The 19,725-nt window shown below is 41.4% G+C and overlaps 1 protein-coding gene across 1 annotated transcript in view; it reads right to left on the reverse strand.

Annotated features, from left to right (window-relative positions):
• The window catches only part of LOC138635047 (uncharacterized), a 99,722-nt gene that overhangs the window by 69,560 nt on the left and 10,437 nt on the right, over positions 1–19,725 (reverse strand). The window contains exons 6-7 of the mRNA XM_069722354.1: positions 14,053–14,191; positions 3,976–4,041 (exon numbers count right to left, since the gene is read on the reverse strand). Of these exons, the coding sequence (XP_069578455.1) occupies positions 3,976–4,041; positions 14,053–14,191 (205 nt within the window). The remainder of the gene's footprint in view (positions 1–3,975; positions 4,042–14,052; positions 14,192–19,725) is intronic.

The raw sequence follows: 19,725 nt of genomic DNA on the forward strand, positions 1-19,725 counted from the left end.
ATGTATGTTATGCAGATCAAAGTGTAGTGTTTTAGTTATTCCTCAATTTCATTTGAAATCTAGAAATGTCATTTCTTGTAAAGTTAAAAAGTTTGATCAAATGTAACTTCACTTAACATAAGCATTTATGTTTGGCCCTTTATAGGAACAAATGTTTGCTATAAACACATAGTCTAAGAAGTTGTTTTGTCAATATTTACCACGTTTCTTTAGCTTTAAAGCTGGATATAAATATGGTTTCCATATAGTTATTCTATTTTAAATGCTTCCATTTCAATTATTCCAGGAAAACTAGAACTAAGAATATTTAGAAATACGGAATCTTGTTGTCCAATTAGTATTCATTGGTAGAGATCTTACTAAAATCTGTTATCTAACAGAAAATAAGAATAAATAAAAGGGTCCTCACTGTTTGAACAGGGAATATTTTTCTCTCATCTGTGCAGCGTGTGTGTTTGTTTGCTTTAATTAAAAGAAATGCTGTAAGTTCATGCAATCCTTTCAGGCCTCCCTCTCTCAGGCAGCTATCATCTCTCAGGATTGCATCAGTGTTGTTTTTATTTTATTTTTTTATTTTAATTCAATTTCAAGAAGAGCATTTTATTGTGAAATCATGTAGCCCCCAGTAACACCCCTCTGAACTGACAATTTACTTTCAACTCTTGGCTCAGTGAGGACTGAAAGTGGAACTGATGTGGGATGCAGCGAGAAGGTTTTAATACTTATTCTCTCCACCTTTTATCTCTGACAATCTGCACATTATTTATTCTTCAGTGTTGCTCAGAGACATGTTCACTCTCAATGACTCTGTTAACCCTTAAAGCAGGGGTATCCAACGTTTTTCAGGCCAAGGACCCCCAAACTGATTGAGAGGTGGAACAGGGACCCCCTACTATATATATTGTCTAAAATTTTGTTTTATATTAAACTGGGCCTAGTGCCATGTATAACTATACATTCTTATTTTGCATTCAATACTAACAAATTCAAATAATACAGTTTCATGTATTCATGTTTTTATTTTAAACATGTGCAAGGTACAGTGAGTAGGGTGGCTGTGCCACTGCCATTTATAAACATACCTTGTCAACTGAAACCAATGCCAATATCAACATTGTCTGTCAATTGCATGATAATCATGCATACAAGCTATTCAAATTGACGTTTTTATTTTAATTTTATCCATTCGCTACAATATGTTGGATTCATGTTAATGTGTATTTAAAGATATTTTTTTTACAAATTGTGGGAAAAAAATATAAAATTAAAACTGCAAGCAGTGATGTATGGGCCCTCGCACTCTGGCGTGCCGCCTCCCCGAAGCCGTCCCCCTGAAGCCGTCTCCCCGAAGCCGTCTCCCCAACGTGCAGCGCGCGAGGGACCGCATATACCCGCTTAAAGTTGCTATTTTTGTCTCGTTTCCTGTCTCCAGCTGGGGGCGCTGGCGAGCCGTTAGGCCACGCCAACTTGCAAAACACATCAGATGTATCGTCTCACCACGCCGGATGTATGTGACACGTTTCGTGAGGTTTCAAGCATCCTTTGACCTTAACATCAACTTCCTGTGTCACGGCGAGAGAGGCGTTTGGCCACGCCCACTCGCAAAACACATCAGATGTATCGTCTCACCACGCCGGATGTATGGGCGCGGCCAAATGGCTCGAGAGCGCCCCCTAAAGAAATGCCTCGGCGGCCACATTTACCTGAATTCATGAAATCCAGTGGACACGTGTATCACACCGAGACGCACAAAAAAGTTACATTGCACCGTTACGTCAACTCGACAGGAAGTCCACCATTTTGAATTTAGTTGCCATTTTGGGCGATTCTGACACGTTGTACTTTGTCGAACTAGTCCGAGGGATTTTGTCAGACCGACTCGAAATTTAGGTTCTATGGATAGAAAACATGTTTGGGATTAAAAGTTATCAAAATAATTCGTTTTCGTCAATGTGTGTGCCCTTAAGAGGCAGCCATTTTTAGTGTCTTGCCATGAAACTACGAGTTGCTTTAAATCTTATGTACATGGACCGACTTTCTCCAAACATCACAGGTATGATAACAGCCCCGTCCTGAAGACCCCTGTGTGGTAATATTTGCTTATAGTCATAGCGCCCCCTGTTGGCCACTGGAAATGACACTTTTCATACTTTCACATTCTACGTCGAGCTGGTTGATCCCATGAACGTAAAGTCGGGTCACAATAACCTAAACATGTAGTTGATGATATATTGAGACATTCGTTCGACTTTGTCAATGGGCGTCGCCGTGACGATGCGGCAAAGTTTGATGTCTCGCCGTGACACAGGAAGTTGATATTTAAGGTCAAGGGATGCTTGAAACCTCACGAAACGTGTTTCATACATCCGGTGTGGTGAGACGATACATCTGATGTGTTTTGCGAGTGGGCGTGGCCAAACGGATCGCCAGCGCCCCCTGCTGGAGACAGGAAACGAGACAAAAATAGCAACTTTAAGCGGGTATACGCGGTCCCTCGCGCGCTGCATGTCGGGGAGACGGCTTTGGGAAGACGGCTTCAGGGGGACAGCTTCGGGGAGGCGGCGCGCCGGAGTGCGAGGGCCCGTATATCACTGCTTGCAGTTTTAATTTTTATTTTGCATTTCGAGAATGAAGTGAAAATGTCGAGAATAACAGCTTATTATATTGTACGATCTATAACGTAAATATTCAACAAAGTGAAATATATCATAGATGTCACACTAAATTCATAAATATAAAATATGTATTGGTATTGATTTTTAGCCACATCCCATTTGTCTTGCCTAAAACTTTTTCTGTAACTAGTCTGCTTTCATGAATAACATTTATCCGCTGAGGGGACGCTCTCAAAATATAAAACTTTTTGTTAGTGCAATCTCCGTTTCCATGGCAATACAAAGGGTATGACTGGAAAACAACCAGTCACGTCAGCAGACTTTTATGTAATGCATGCAATGTTTACTACTCCAGGAAGTAGTCCGACCCTTAGCAACCACCGAGCAACAGAGAGGATTTCTAGCTTCATGATCATAGGAGGATGACGTGTTTTTGTTGTTCAACAACATCAACAGAGGCGGAGTCTCTCCTAGTAAAGGAGTGTAGTGCAAAGACTCTATATAAAAGTGGATGCAGCTCCTGGGCTGATGCAGAAGTGCCTTAAGCTGCAATACCACCGAGTGTCACTAGAGGTTAGCTCCAAAAAGCCTCTGGCTCCATAGACTCCCATTCAACTTCTCTCATCAAATACAAAGTCAATAAAATGTGTCCAGCAGTTATCTCTGTGTTGTTAGCTAAGTCACTCCTTCTTATTAGTTTTCTGAAGGTCCATCTGAAAATAATCCCTCATTAATTGGAAAATAAGATTCAAAAAGGTGTGTTTTTGGGAGCGTGTCTGTTTGATTGACAGGCCTGGGGTGCACTCAGGTTACAGCTATCGGTGGGCGGGACATAGTATCGTCAGGTTTCCAATCAGATCGGTCAGATCCATTGATGGGTCCTCCCCCAGCTCATCCAAATATGGTCACTTCCTGCTCCAAACCGCTCCGAAATAGCAAGATGGTGACGGACAGAATCTGAACTGGGGGATTCATAACGTTCACAAACCAACGATGACATCACTGTTGGTTGATGCTTAAATCCATACTAACTCTAATTCAGTTTGGCTTCAGGTTCAAGCATGCCACTATTTATGTTACTTCTTTGGTAAATAACAACACTGTTCTGCTTTTTTTTTTTATCTACTGATGGTTGATGGTTGGTACTTTGGTTGGAAAGTTACATTTAATTCATATAATATCAATAAAGCAAGCCAAGTAAAAGATGTTGAAATCCTAAATAGATTCAACAAGTTTTTGAGTCTATGAATTCCAGCCATAATAAAATAATAATAAGGAAGAGAAGTTAGACTTCAGTGGCAGTGATATAGCTCACTGTTATTCTATTTTTCTGCAGATATGTTGTGTATGTAAGACCTACCTGATATTAAGAAGAGCACCGTAGGCCTCACTGCCGGCAAGGACGTAACTGATTCCAATTGAAATGCTGGGAAAAAAGAAATAAAATAAAGGTTAAAAATGGAATAAAAAGAGTATCTGACCACATTTCTCTCTTTTTTTTTCAATCATCCTTTTTGTGACATGCACTCCTCCGTTGTATTAAACATGAAGTTGCTGCCTCATCACAGAGCCCGAGGACATGAACAGTAACACGATTTCCTTTCGAATCATTTCTTGTTTGCAGTGCAGCGCCTTGATCCTCCATAACTTCTCTATTTAATGTTTTCTAAAAGGAAAAGATGCCTTTGGGGGCTACTTAAAGCGAATGTTTTGGTTGTACACTTTGAACATCACACACTCCCATCAAGCCAGAAATATGTATCTTCAAAAAAGAGCTGGATGAAGGTGAACATTAGAAATTTGTGTTTTTACAGTAGGCTTCAATCCCAAGTGAACGATGAGACAGGTTTTCAACATCTGCTCTGTAAATTTAAGCTCCTGTAATCTCCCAACAGGTTGAGGCTGCAAATCCATTAGCTGCTTCTCCAGACAGCAAAGTGTTATTTTGGAGAGCTGAGTTACACCCACTCTTTCAAATCGCCTCGATTTCAAATCTTAAAAGGAAACGGCAACAAATTTAGGTTGTTTCATGCAAACTCGTCTCGTCATCTCCAGAAGTCTACACTTTTTAACAGGAATAATTCGCCAAAGCTGCGGAGCAAAGAACAGAGAAGCAGTGATGTCAGAGAGTTAGTAAGAGACAAGTTGAGATGTAGAGGGTGGATTTCTTTTAATCAGTGAACATAGAAAACCCATAAACTTACATTATAAATGAATACATGAATATTTTCAGCTAATTTGGATAGAAATCTTATCCCCATCTGAAAAACCATCTGTGGTGTTTAAGATGGAGAAACCTACACTGTCCAAAAAAAGATGTCCTCCAAACCAAGCTGCAAACATATCAACTCTCAATAAACAGACACTTGACCCGTTTGACACGGCAGACTTCTTGTATCTCGAACATGTTGTAATGCAGACATTTAGCAGCTGATGTAGGGGACAGCGAAGTCCACACTTCCTTTGCTCTCAAAAATCCTAAATTCTTTGTGTTCCGGATCCCAAAAATGTTGGAGACCTTCCTCTGAGATTCTGCTGCATGTTGATTTGACTTCTGCACATTTACGCTGCTGATCTTCTCCTTTTTACTGGACTCAGATCTGCTGACTGGGGAGACCCCTGAAGTCCACCGAACACTCCAATATCCATACTTCCATACAATTTAGTATGTACATCCCAGTACATAGCAGGTTAAACGTTGTATACCAAAAGTACCAGGATGTTCTGGTTGTATTCCGCAGTCTGCAGATCAGCATGCTGCTCTGGATGTTCTGACCCACAATCCTTTGCAGAGGAAGATACATCACATCGACTGAACCGCAGAGACAGTCGATGTACTGCAGGCTTTTAAAGTGGCTGTAATTAAGCTTTTACTTAAAAAGCCAACTCTTGATCCAGCTGTTTTAGGATACCATAGACCAATTTCCAACATGACGTTTATTTCTAAAATCCTTGAAAAAGTTGTTGCAAATCAACTTTTTGATCATTTACAGAGGAATGATCTGTTTGAAGATTTTCAGTCAGGCTTTAGAGTTCATCACAGCACAGAAACAGCTCTGGTGAAAGTTACTAACGACCTTTTATTAGCCTCAGATAATGGACTTGTCTCTACTTGTTCTTCTGAACCTCAGCGCTGCTTTTGATACGATTGATCATACGATCTTATTACAGAGATTAGAAGACGTTACGAGGATTAAAGGAACTGCATTAGATTGGTTCAAATCCTACTTATCAGATAGATTCCAATTTGTCCATGTCAACAATGAATCTTCCAGACAAACAATAGTTAGTTATGGAGTTCCACAAGGCTCAGTGTTAGGCCCAATACTTTTTACTTTGTCCATGCTTCCATTAGAAGATGTCATCAGGAAGCACTGCATCAACTTCCATTGTTATGCAGATGACACTCAGCTATATCTTTCTATAAAACCAGATTAAACTAATCAGTTAGTAAAACTTGAAGCCTGTCTAAAAGACATAAAGGCCTGGATGACCAAAAACTTTCTGCTTCTAAATTCAGACAAAACAGAAGTTCTTGTACTTGGTCCTAAAAACCTCAGAAACTCTTTCTGTAATCACTTAGTTACTCTAGATGACGTTGTCTTGGCCTCCAGCAAAACTGTGAGGAACCTTGGAGTCATATTTGATGAGGATTTGTCCTTTAGCCACCATATAAAGCAAATCTCCAGAACTGCCTTCTTTCATCTACGTAATATTAATAAAATCAGGAAAATCCTTCCTCAGCGTGACGCAGAAAAACTCATTCATGCGTTTGTTACTTCTAGACTAGATTATTATAATTCCTTGTTGTTAGGATGTCCAAATTACTCATTAAAAACCTGCAGCTGATCCAAAATGCTGCAGCAAGAGTACTGACGGGATTTAGCAAGAGAGATCATATTTCTCCAGTTTTAGCTTCTCTTCACTGGCTTCCTGTGAAATCAAGAATAGAATTTTAAATTCTCTTGATGACTTACAAAGCCCTACATGACCAGGCTCCATCATATCTTAGAGATCTTATAGAACCATATAATCCTAGCAGAGCACTTCTCTCTCAGTACGCTGGTCTACTTGTGGTTCCTAGAGTTTCCAGAAGTAGAATGGGAGGCGGAGCTTCAGTTTTCAGGCTCCTCCCCTGTGGAAACAGCTCCCAGTTTGTGTTGGAGGGGCAGAAACCCTCTCTAGCTTTAAGATTAGACTCAAAACGTTCCTTCTTGATAAAGCCTATAGTTAGGGCTGGCTCAGGTAGACCTGAACCAACCCTTAGTTATGCTGTTATAGGCCGAGGCTGCTGGGGGACCTCGTTACATGCTGATCTTCTCTTCTTTTCTTTCCTCCTACTCTTTAACTGACTCATACCTCACCATCCTTTTCTCTCCCATAGCTTTTTCTTATTATCTGTTGTCTCCATTCAGTTCCTTCGCTCGCGTAGTTTCTCTTCTTTCTTTTCCAGATGTCCCGTCATGGAGCTGCATGTCTCGGCCCTGCGCTTGTCGTCTCCACCAACAGTGCTTCTCTTGTATCTCTATGCTGTCCTTTTCTCTCTCTGCTCTCCTCTCACCCCAACCGGTCGATGCAGATGGCCGCCCACCCCTGAGCCTGGTTCTGTCGGAGGTTTCTTCCTGTTAAAGGGAGTTTTTCTTCCCTCTGTTGGAGGTTTTTCTCCCTAAAAGAGGAGTTTTTTTTCGCTCCTAGCTTATGTGGGAATTGTTGGGTTTCTCTGTATAATATTGTAAAGTCTTGCTGTAAGGATGTTAATGTGTTAAGTGCCATGAAATAACCTGTGTTGTGATTTGGCGCTATATAAATAAAGTTGAATAATTGAATTGAATACTACATGCTACAGTACATACTTTGTAAGAGTTGCTGCAGTCCGCAATCGAATGAAAAAGAAATAGTATGAGGGAGTGTCATGTTCATGAAACCAGTTTGATCGTGTGCCTGCTGCATCATCGTGCTGTGAGGAACCAGTAGAAGAAGGTCCACTGAGCCCATGAAGGGATGCACAGGGTCACATCGGCTGTGGTGTTTAAAACCTGACTGACCACCATTTGAGAAGAGCACTACACCAGCAGCATTACACCAGCAGCAGCCTGCATGGTTATCTGCGCCGATTCATGCTGTTGATGCCAAATTGTGATGTGCAGCCTCAACAGAAATGGAGCTTCATGGGGCCTGACAACGTTTTTAAAGTCCTGTCGTGGTGAGTCTGTGTTCTCTCTGTTGCTGGCGGACAGCAGTGGAACCCAACGTGGTCCTCTGCTTCCAGGCTGGATGTGTTTACATCGGAGGGGATGTTCTGCTCACCACGATGGTAAATATCGGTCATCTGCGAGGTGTTTCTGCTTTTTGTTATTCACACCAGTCTGAGTAAACCCAGGAGACCGGTGTGGTGAGAATCCTGGAGATTAGCAGACTTACAGCCCTTCTGGCATTAACAAACATGCCATGGTCCAAGTCCCTGAGATCAATTGTTCTAAACCTTCTGATGATGGGTGTGAACCTGAACTGAAGTTGCGCCCCTGCTACACGATTGGTTGACTGGATAACTGCATGAATACAGCTATTCCTAATAAAGTGCTCGTGTATTGTATGCTATATTCCTAACACTTTATTGGGAACAGCTGTTCCTAACACGAGCACGAGTACTGTACACGAGCACTGTATTAGGAACAGCTGTATTCATGCAGTTATCCAGTCAACCAATCATGTAGCAGGGGCATTTCCTGCAACTCATGTAATTTCCTCTTGTAGAAGCGTTAATAGATAGATAGACAGTTACTTTATTAATCCCAAAGGGGACATTTTTTTTTGCTACAGCAGCATTTATAGATACAGGAAAGCAACAAAATAACAGTAAAAAATATTAAATATAAAAATGCACAGTATATACAATAAAGTAGAATAAAAATCAAATATAATAATTAAATTCAATTAAAACTAACTAAATAATAGTGCAAAGTTTTTTATTTTTTTATATTTAAACAAATAAGAAAAACAGACAACGGTGTTATTGTTGTGTGATGGATTTTGCCAGAGGTGAGTTATTGTACAGTCTTATTGCAGTGGGCAGGAATGATCTCCTGTATCTGTCCTTGTGACAGCGGAGCTGGAGGAGTCTTTTGGAGAAAGTGCTCCTCTGTCCCTGCAGCAGGTGGTGGAGAGGGTGGTCAGGATTATCCAATATGGATAATAGTTTGTTCAGCGTCCTCCTCTCCACCACCTTTTCCAGGCTGTCCAGTTTGTAGCCGATGATGGAGTCGGCCTTCTTAACCAGTTTGTTAAGTCTGTTGGTGTCTCCGGCTCCAATGCTGCTCCCCCAGCAGACCCCAGCGAAGTACAATGCACTGGCCACAACAGATGGTAGAACATCTCCAACATCTCGCTGCATACATTGAAGGATTGAAGTTTCCTCAAGAAAGAGTCGACTCATCCCCTTCTTGTAGACAGCGTTGATGTTGGTCTTCCAGTTCAGTCTGTTGTCATGGAGACACCAGGTACTTGTACTCCTCAACCATGTCCACCTCCTCTCCCAGAATTCTCAGCGGTTGTAGAGCCGTCATCTTCCTCCTGAAGTCGACCACCATCTCTCTGGTCTTGGCCACGTTCAGGAGCAGGTGATTTCTTCCCGCCCACTCCACAAAGTCCTCCACTACTGCCCTGTACTCGTCCTCCCGTCCATCCCTTATACATCCTACCACTGCAGAGTCATCAGAGAACTTCTGCAGATGGCAGGACTCTGAATTGTACTGGAAGTCAGTGGTGTAGAAGGTGAACAGAAAGGAGACAGAACAGTTCCCTGAGGAGCTCCAGTACCACTGACCACCGTATCAGACAGCACACTGCCCAGACGGACAAACTGTGGTGTGCCTGTCAGATAGTCAGTGATCCAGGAGACGGTGGACGTGTCCACCCCCACCACCCGCAGCTTCTCACTCAGTAGCAGTGGTTGGATGGTGTTGAATGCACTGGAGAAATCAAAGAAAGTGATTCTCACAGATTCACCATTTCCATCCAGGTGAGACTGAGCTCGTTGCAGCAGGCAGATGAGGGTGTCGTCCACTCCCACATGAGGCTGGTATGCAAATTGCAGAGGGTAATACGCTTCTACAAGAGGAAATTACATGAAGGAATTAGATTTGGTAAAACTAAAATCCCAGGGACTCTGCATATAACGTATTCCCTCTTAATAAACATAGAACAATAATGAGAAGCAAAGGTTCAATAAGGAAGATTTTTTTTTTATTTTGTCCGCTGCTACTTCCTGCTCTGTTATCTCCTCATTAGTCCGATGTGAGTGTGTACCAAGCTGGCTCTGCGAGGTATTCGTTTTCGGGTTTCATCCTTTTGAATTAAAATTTGTCTAATTATTTAAAAGTACATATGTATATTAAATTAAAGCTATATATTATATTACATATTCTGTCAGTGAACAGCTTGTTTTGGTTATGTGGATTCATATACTGTGTGTGTGTGCTGCATTGCATAAGTGTTTCATTATGTGTGTTGAACAACAGCCCCACCGTGTAGGGCACTACATAAAGACCAGGGGGCGCCGAGGGTAAAAGATGCAGATGTGTGTGTGTGTGTGTGTGTGTGTGTCTGTGTCTCGGTGCGGTCGAGCCTCTGCATCGATTGACCACTAAGCCTCCTTGAACACAATGAGGGAACTATCGATCGGCAGGTGTTCCAGAGCTGCTCACACACTGATAACAAGACCTTCCACCAGCGATGCTAAAAGCCCCGCCCCCCTCCTCTGGGCCCGTCAGGACACACTATAAAACACACACACACACACACACACACACACACACACACACACACACACACACACACACACACACACACACACACACACACACACACACACACACACACACACACACACACACACACACACACACACACACACACACACAAACCGGTCAGTGCTGCAAATCATACGTACAAATAACACAAAAACAAATCAACTTATGCTACATTGGTGCCTTTTTGTAAAACAGAGCTGTACGTGACCAGAGAAACAGAAAGAACGCAGAACTCCACTTAAGCAATACAACAAGTTACCATCTAAATAAAACATGTAATCTAAATGTTTTCATATTGTGGAGGAATTCACTCTCTAAATATTAAACTTTTTGTTAGTGTGATCTCCATTTCCATGGCAACACATGAGGTATGACTAACAACTGGAAAACAATCAGTAGACTCTTATGTAACATATGCAATGTTTACTACTCCAGGAAGTAGTCCGACCCTTAGCAACCACCTAGCAACAGAGAGGATTTCTAGTCTCCAACTGAATAAATACAGAACATAAAAACACTAAACTGCTCAGCTAGTTCAGTCTGGTTGGAAATAAAATATGTGATGAACAAAGATATCTGATGAACTAAGATATCTGATGAACTAATATATGTGATGAACAAAGATATCTGATGAACTGAGATATCTGATGAACAAAGATATCCATGGACTTGTGTTTTTAACATTTTAGCATTGTGTCATGTGTTAAAATCAAACCGGTCCAGCGAGCCGCCGCTAGGATTGTAAGTGCGAGACTATCCGTGGTGTTGCGATACGGGTGCCTGGAGCGACCAAAAAGGACCAAAAGAGAACCGATTTCAGTGTGTGTCTTTCTACAGTATTTCTGTGTCAGCTGTGATCACACCACAAATTCTTACATCATCAGACCATTTCTGCATTCACTAGCTACAGTGGCCTCGCAAGCTGACAACTTTCAATTAAGGCCAGAGAGCAGTGAGTGAAAACAGGAGGGTGCCTTTAAAAAGTTGGTGGACTGCAGATGCTGCGGCACGGATCATATTTTATCCGTATTTGGCTGTGGCTTGTTAGTCTCAATATTTCAGGAGTGTGCAGCAGAGGCCGGTGATATATAAAGTGTGAAGCTCAAGGACAGTTTTTACACGTCTGCTGTCCTGGCTCAGTTAAGAGAAGTTCTGCTGGTCCAGAACACTGAAAATGAAACGGCCCGGCTAGTTTCACTCCAGCATTGTTAAATTAAGCATGCTGGGATATTGCTGTGTTTCAGTAGCAGTGGCTAAACAGAGCCGACAGTGAAATGTTATGATGTCATGATTCAGTCTGAAAACCTGAGAGACTGTTTCTCACATGCTGTTCAGAAGATTCACAGGAAGGTTAGTTTGGTGACGTGTGTGTGTCCATGTGTGTGAGTGTGTGTGTGTGTGGGTATGTGTGTGCGTGTGTCCATTTGTGTGCGTGTGTGGCAGTGTGTGTGTGTGTGTGCGTGTGTGTGTATATGTCCGCGCGTGTGTGTGAGTGCATGTGTGCGTGTGTGAGTGTATGTGTGTGTTTGTGTGTGCGCGCGTGTGTCTCTGTGCGTGTAAGAGTGTGTGAGAGCGTGTGTGTGTGTGTGAGAGAGAGTGTGTGTGCGTGTGAGTGAGTGTGTGTGTGTGTGTGTGTGTGTGTGTGTGTGTGTGTGTGTGTGTGTGTGTGTGTGTGTGTGTGTGTGTGTGTGAAATATGTTGCAGGAGCCTTCACAAACTGCTGCAAATGAAACTGGACCAAACAAACACTTTTAGGGCTGATTAAGTGTGACAGACTCACTACAGCATAAACACCCACTAACCGAGCAGCACCACATGCCACAAACAGACCCATCATGCAACACTGCAGAAAACTGCAGTGCTTGATCACCAAATATAGAACAGCTGTCCCTTATATTCAGGCTGATACAGTAAAGTCTCGGCCCTGAGTGGTCCAAAACAGTTTTTAGGGCCCGAGCACCGAAGGAGTAGTCTCCCGGCGAAAAATTTTGTATTCTAGTGGAGTCGCCAGTGGACGTGGCTAAATGGCTCGCTAGCGCCCCCTAAAGAGATGCTCCAGCAGCCACATTTACCTACATTCACGAAATCCGGTGGACATGTGTATCACACCTAGACGTACAAAAAAGTTATATTGCACCATTACGTCAACTCGACAGGAAGTCCACCATTTTGAATTTAGTTGCCATTTTTGCTGATTAGGTACTTTGTCGAACTCCTCCTGGGGATTTTGTCAAAACGACTTGAATTTTGTTCAACACATTAACTGTGCAGAGAACATGTTTGGGATTAAAAGTGAAAGGGATTAAAAGTTATCGAAAGCATTTGTTTTTGTTGATACATGTGCCTGTAAAGTAGCGGCCATTTTGAGGGCCTCGCCATGATACTACAAGTTACTTTATCTTATGTACATGGAGTCTGTTCAACCTTCATCAGCAGTCATCACACAAACATTTTCACAGACTATGATCCACACTCGGTTCATTTTATTTCCTCTAGATGTCACTCTGCCATTCTGAGCCATTTCTCACCAAGAGTGCATTTATTTGGATCAATCAATCGCATCTTTTAAAAGGATGCGTCACCGAGCAACGGGGTGGACCAAAACTTCCTCACTAATATCAGGGTTTCTGTCCTTTCCTTGATCAGAGTCTCTGAGAAGTTTCCTAAATCTCTCCTAAGATGAGACTCCTTATAAAAGGTTTAGCAAGTCATTAGTTTAGTAAGAAGCCAATAATCGTTGTGAATTTGGCTCCTGGTGGTTTCAAACTTCTTCTATGTCCCATTAACTGAGGTGACTGTGTTCTTGCACACAAAGCCTTAGAAATGGTTTACTTGTCCCGATCTGTGTGGTCTACAGAGAGTTGGCGTGAATTGTTGCACCTTCTATACACAGCTGTGTGCTCTGTTAATTCAGCTGGCCACAGGCGGGTGCAAGTACCAGGGTAGATCAATAAGCTCTGGGACTGCTGCTTGTGCTTGTGCACGGAGCACAGCACCGTGACGTCCACGGAGTAGCAGGAAGATATAACACTGATGAGTAACCGGTACAAATTTCATCTCTTGATCATCATCAGTTCCTGAGTTACATGCGTATTTGATCCTTGTTTGGGGTCACCGTGCTATTCACTGTTCACGCCAACGAGCAGTAGTCTCACAACTTAGTGATTCACCCTCATATTTTAGTCATTGTGAGATTTCAGATGTTGATTTTTAGTACGTTTATAAAATATTCTAAAAGACATGTTTTCACTTTGTTATTATGGGATACTGAGTGGCGATGAATGGTGGGAAATGGCAATTACATCTGTTTAAAATCATATGCACAATGCAAAAAAGTGACTATTTTCTGAATGCAATGTGATTTTGAGAGAAACCTGGTGCTAGAAGTAAAGGGTCCATACGCTCAGGAAAATAGCAACATATTCACATATAAATATAATAATCCAAATATATTTCATGAAGCAAACATGCAGTTCACTGCAAATTAACAGAGGTTTAATTTATACATCACAAGGATGGAAAACCACCTACTTGCTCACTAACTTCCTCCCACGCTCTGTTATTGAACGTATGATAGGTACATAATGCAACATTAAGATCCTGCAAAGATCATTGCCATGGCAACTTACAACTGGAAGAGGAGAATGCAGTTGAACGCGTGGCTCATGGGCCGGGAGAGGAAGAGGCGTCCAAGGAGATGAAGGTTGGGCTGCAGGCCTTCAGTTTGGTGGTGAAGAAGTAACCCGCTGGGCTGTAGGAGACCTGTATCTGAGACAGAAAGATGGACGAGGACGTTCAGCACCGGACCAACAACTAAACTTATTAAACTAGCAGTTAAGGGCTGTTTCCCAAAGGCTGCTACCACCAGATCCAGTTTCACTGCATGAATATGGTCTGTCCACCCTCCATAGAGAATCATGCTCCACCCTACTGGGCGTAGACCTCAGGTTAATGTTAACCAATCAGCACGCGCCAAAACCGCTGCAGCTACCTACCATGTCCACCGAAGAGTTTCTCCTGAGTACAGAGGTTTTCTAAATAGTTTTAATGAACACCAGCAGCTTGACGAGGTGCTGAGGATTTATTCTCCGCTGAGTGCTGAATGTTCAGCCATTTTTTCCGGTCAGCGACAGGGGAAAAGCCGTCCAATCACAGTGAAGGAGATGCGGGACAAACAATTAAGCACTGACACTGGTCGCTGATTGGTTTGTCCTTCAAACTGTCTGTGTAAAATTTAATAGGAGCTGAGTTACCGGACAACTAATACTAAAAATATCCAATATTTCAAAATCATAAATAATAATGCTAAATAATAACAAAAATAATGATTAAAAACAATAGGGCTTTCTCACCGATACTTGGTGCTCAGGCCCTAAATAATGTTTTTTTTTTTTTGTAATTCATAAATGTTCCTGTTTTTCTGTGTGGTCTGAAATCTGCCACGGACCTCATCTTCCTCTCCCTCAGTGACGCAGAGCAAAAACCTGCTATTAACAAACCCGGATTCAAAGAAAAACAAAAAACACCTGTTCTGGTTGTTTAAAATTATATTAATATTATGTTGATCAGCATAACATGAAGAGGTTTCTACAACCAACTCAGAATACACCTGGTTATATTTCCAGTACAGTCACCAGAACCTCCAGACCCAGTGGTCACTTCTACAGAGTTTCATGATTATGTCCAAAGACAATGAAACGGAAGTCTTTCCTTATTCATCAGTTTAGATATTCTGTTGATTTCTTGAGAATTTCTTTAGTTTTTGCTCCAATTTGATTTGGATAATATTTAAATAAGTTTGCTCTTTCAGGATGAGTCCTCTTCTTGTCAGCTGTAGTTCAGGTGGTAGTGAGCTGTTTGTGTTCCCCTTCTGTCTCTAAATGGTCTGATCAGACAGTGTGCATGTTCCCCGGTGTGATTTTTCTGTTAGAGGTTTAGTTGACCTCTTTTATGGGCTCATGCAGACACATTTTTGTCAAATATTTTCTGTTTTTGTTTGGCGTAACTAAAACCTATTTTTTCAGGGAGAATACCTCGGTGTCTTCCAGTGGAAAAAAGGTTGATTGAGGATTTGTTCCCTCTCTGTCTGCCTCAGCTCCACCATGTTAAGCATCATTTTTATATTCTGCTTCAACTACTAATTGCATTGTGCATTATTGTTTTGAAGAGTATTTAACTTTCCTGAAACCTCTGAACTTAAATATTTGTTGCAGCAAGTTGTCCTTTTCAATGAACCCTCAGTGTGTTGCTGCTTTCCTGCTCGCTGCGTGGACAGGTGGATACCTGGCCCAAACACATATGGCCAATCAGGATTGTTCTGCCTGTTAATGCTGTAATAACTTTGATGGAAATGATCCTGGCAGAGTGTTGATTATTGAATATAACAGTCAAAACAAGCATGTAGAATTAATGTCAAATAGACATGTTAAATTAATAGCGATGCAGAAACCATTACATAAGAGTAGGGCATTGACACACACACACACACACACACACACACACACACACACACACACACACACACACACACACACACACACACACACACACACACACACACACACACACACACACACACACACACACACACACACACACACACACACACACACACACACCATCTGTGCTCCAGTTTAAATATAAAAGCATCCAGTCTTCCTCACCAGGAAGTGCACATGCGCATGCAGCTTTTATGCTTAAGAGGTGTTTTTGTCTAATTTAATTAGATAATGATGTTTTTTATACGAGTGGACAGCTAATTAAAAAAAAAAGAAAATCAGTGTTTTTCGGGTTGTTAACTTTGTTGTTCACAGTGTTTATTTTGTGGACAATCCTGCAGATAAAAGGAAGTGCCTACAGTCTTTATTTATTCCAATCTATAATTTATTAAGAGCAGCAGTGTGCGGATCATTTTACTTAAGTGCAGCATTCACTGTTTAGTCCCACATTCAACATTTTACTGAAGTAAAATTAGTAACACCTCGCAGTAAAGATGCATGAATTACACTGAATATAATCATAATCGTAACATGAATTCAAAGTCTTTCATTCTGCATGAACAGCACATTAATCATAGCGTCAACACTTTGGTCCACTGAACCAAACTGTGCCGCAAAGAGATCATCATGACATCATCACCAAGAAGCATTAGCTACTCATGTGTTCATCATGTCTGTGGGTCTTAAAGTGAAGTCATGACCCAGTTGATCTTTATTATCTAATGTGGGTAAAACTTAAAGTTTCTGAAATCTGAAACTTTATTTTTGTTCTTTTTCATTACGATGTGCGTTTCAATAGATTATTCTTCCTCTTTGTCTTTTTTTAAGTGACAGTTTTGTTTTCGGCAACATTTTTAGTTTCAATGCCAATCTTTAGTTTTTCAGTTCCAACTTTCTCTCCCTATATGTGGCGCAGAGAGTGAGAAGACGCCACAACCTCAAACACAAGTAAGTCTGTTTATTTCTGTTTTAGTTTTTTCACATCGAAACTTTTAACAGACATTATGCTGGTTTGGCAGCGGTCTGCTGGAACAAGTGCTGGCATCAGTAATATGTCAGCTGGTTATTACCGTCAGCTAGCTAACTGGTGGTGATGTGGTTCAATATTCTGTGTTAGATCATTTATGCAACATCAAACTCCTAAAAATCATTTACATCTTTACTTATGAGCCCACGCATACAGTACAAGGAAAGGGTCAGTCATACACAGGGCTGAGTTGAGATGCTCAAGACATTTTACTGATGAATGCCATAAACCTCAAGTCACATCTGGACAGCTGTTATCAGAGTTTTTACGGGGAAGAATGTGATCACTGGACAACAGTTCTTAGAAAACAAAGTGGAAAAATGAAAGTCACAGGTTGAGGGATGTGAGAATAAACAGTGTGCAGGGGAGATTGAACCTTGAATATCAAAGTATAAGATTGTCCTTTTTCTTCAGAGAACCTTCTAAAATTCCTGGAAAACATCTTTTGTTACTCAGTGTATGACGGGTGGCTCCGTCGGGCTGCTCGCTCCAAACCAAATCCAAGCACTCGCTGCACTCCTACATGCACACACACTCGCACAATGAGTACTTTGGTGACTATGTAATGCAACTGGAGACAAAGAGTCAATGGGCGACCTCAGACACTGAAAATGAATTTATAGCAAAAAGATTCGGGTGTATAAAAACGACTAAACACCACTGAGAAATAAAAACAGAGCTTTTAAACCTAACAAGTCTTATTTTCAAATCTTCAAACACGGCTGTTGCAGAAAAATAAAAGTGTCTTTACCTACACATTATATTCAGAATAATAAAATTTTTCGTGAAGTAAATTAGAAATTTGTGAAATTGCCTTTTACTAAAAAATGTATCGTCACAGACCATTTCAATCCCATTAGTCTCTATTTCGGCATTTTATTGATCTCAGTTGAACAGCTATCAACAAATTCAATACAGTGCTGATACGTCACGTTTGAACTGTGCTACGAAGGAGGGATTACGCTCCATCATCCATTAGAAGGCTTTTACTGCATGAAGTGTTACTGATACCAGACTAACACAAATGTTTGGAATTGATTGAATTTAAAACAGTATTTTCATTAAAGCCAGGAACTCAGGGAAATGGTGAGGTCTGTATGACATAAATATATTGTTGTACTGATGGAATTGGCTCTTCAGGATTTAGCATTGATGTTGAATTCATTAAGACAACAGTTAAATGTGGAGGAAATACTGAGTTCACATGAACATAGAACTGAATCAAAATCAAATTTAAAAGAGCTGCAGATGAAAAAACAAAGAAGCTTAAAAATCTGGGAAATTGTGGTAATTTTTCAGAATTATGCTTAGAAAGATTTTTTTTTTTAAAGTATTTTCTTAAAGAATTTACCCAGTGTATCTGACCCACAAAGATATATTTGATCAAGGTAATTATGCAACCAGTGAGATGAAATATCAGGTTAAAAGATCAATACAAATCCATCCCGTCCTGATGCAGCAAGTTTATGGTGCAATATGATCCCATTTAATATAATGTGTTGCGACACTGAGGACATTTGCACTGCAGCCCTACTTATCTTATAGTTTAGAAACAGCTTGAAAGAAAGAAATCATAATATCTGTTCATCTACTCTGAAAAAAATGTTACATCTTATTCTTATTTCTGTAAAATCCTTATTTAGACATTGTACCACTGTTAATTGTGAAAACTGTATTTGAAGTGCAAACACTGAATCATTGTAAATCGAAAAAGGAAATTGGACATGTGTCAAAAAATAGTTTTCATGTGAGTGCAGTTATACCAAGTAGTCAAGCAGTAATGGCTTTTTTGGATGAGATCAATGGCAAACGCAGAGCGACAGGTCATGACCAGAAGAAAAGAAACCTAATAAAATCTGTTTCCTTCCAACGACTCACTTTTATTCAGAGCAGCTTGCTGAGTCTCTCATGCTTGGGCCAGAAGGATGAAGTCTCGGACACACTGCCTCCGTGACGTGTGCGTGACAGCTGTCTGGCGATGGTACTGCGAGCCTGATCTTTCTACACTGAGGTTTACTTGGAAAACAGCCGCGATTAATCAACTGTTTAAAGTCGGACAATAAAGACTTGTAAGCAAAAGGCATTACTAATAGTAACACCTCATTTAGAGCAGGACACAAACACACAGCACACCAGAAGCCTGAGATGACGCTCCGCCGCAGCAGGCATGAAATGCTTGTGACACACAGGCTGCTGTAACCTGTTAACATGGCTGCAATAAACCTGTTAACCTGGCTGCAATAAACCCATTAACCCAAATTAACGCGGCTGCTGTAACCATTTAACGCGGCTTCTGTAACCCGCTAACACGGCTGCAATAAATCTGTTAACCCGCGTTAACGCGGATAGTGTAAAACGTTAACGCGACTGCTGTAACCCATTAATGCGGCTGCGATAAACCTGATAACCCGCGTCAACGCGGCTGCGATAAACCCGTTAACCTGCATTAACATGGCTGCTGTAACCTGTTAACGCGGCTTCTGTAACCTATTAACGAGGCTGCAAAAAACCTGTTAACCCGGCTGCAATAAACCTGTTAACCCACGTTAACGCGGATAGTGTAACCCGTTAACCCGGCTGCTGTAACCCAGTAACGCGGCTGCTGTAACCCGTTAACCCGGCTACTGTAACCCGGTAATGCGGCTTCTGTAACCCGTTAACGCGGCTGCAATAAACCCGTTAACCTGCATTAACGTGGCTGCGATAAAGCTGTTAACCCAAATTAACGCGGCTGCGATGAACCCGTTAACCCACATTAACGCGGCTGCTGTAACCCG

Source organism: Brachyistius frenatus, unplaced genomic scaffold, assembly GCF_029030835.1.
Source record: "Brachyistius frenatus isolate BFR_SWC_R1_liver_20210118 unplaced genomic scaffold, ASM2903083v1 Contig_287, whole genome shotgun sequence".
In the NCBI taxonomy this organism is placed as follows: Eukaryota; Metazoa; Chordata; class Actinopteri; family Embiotocidae; genus Brachyistius; species Brachyistius frenatus.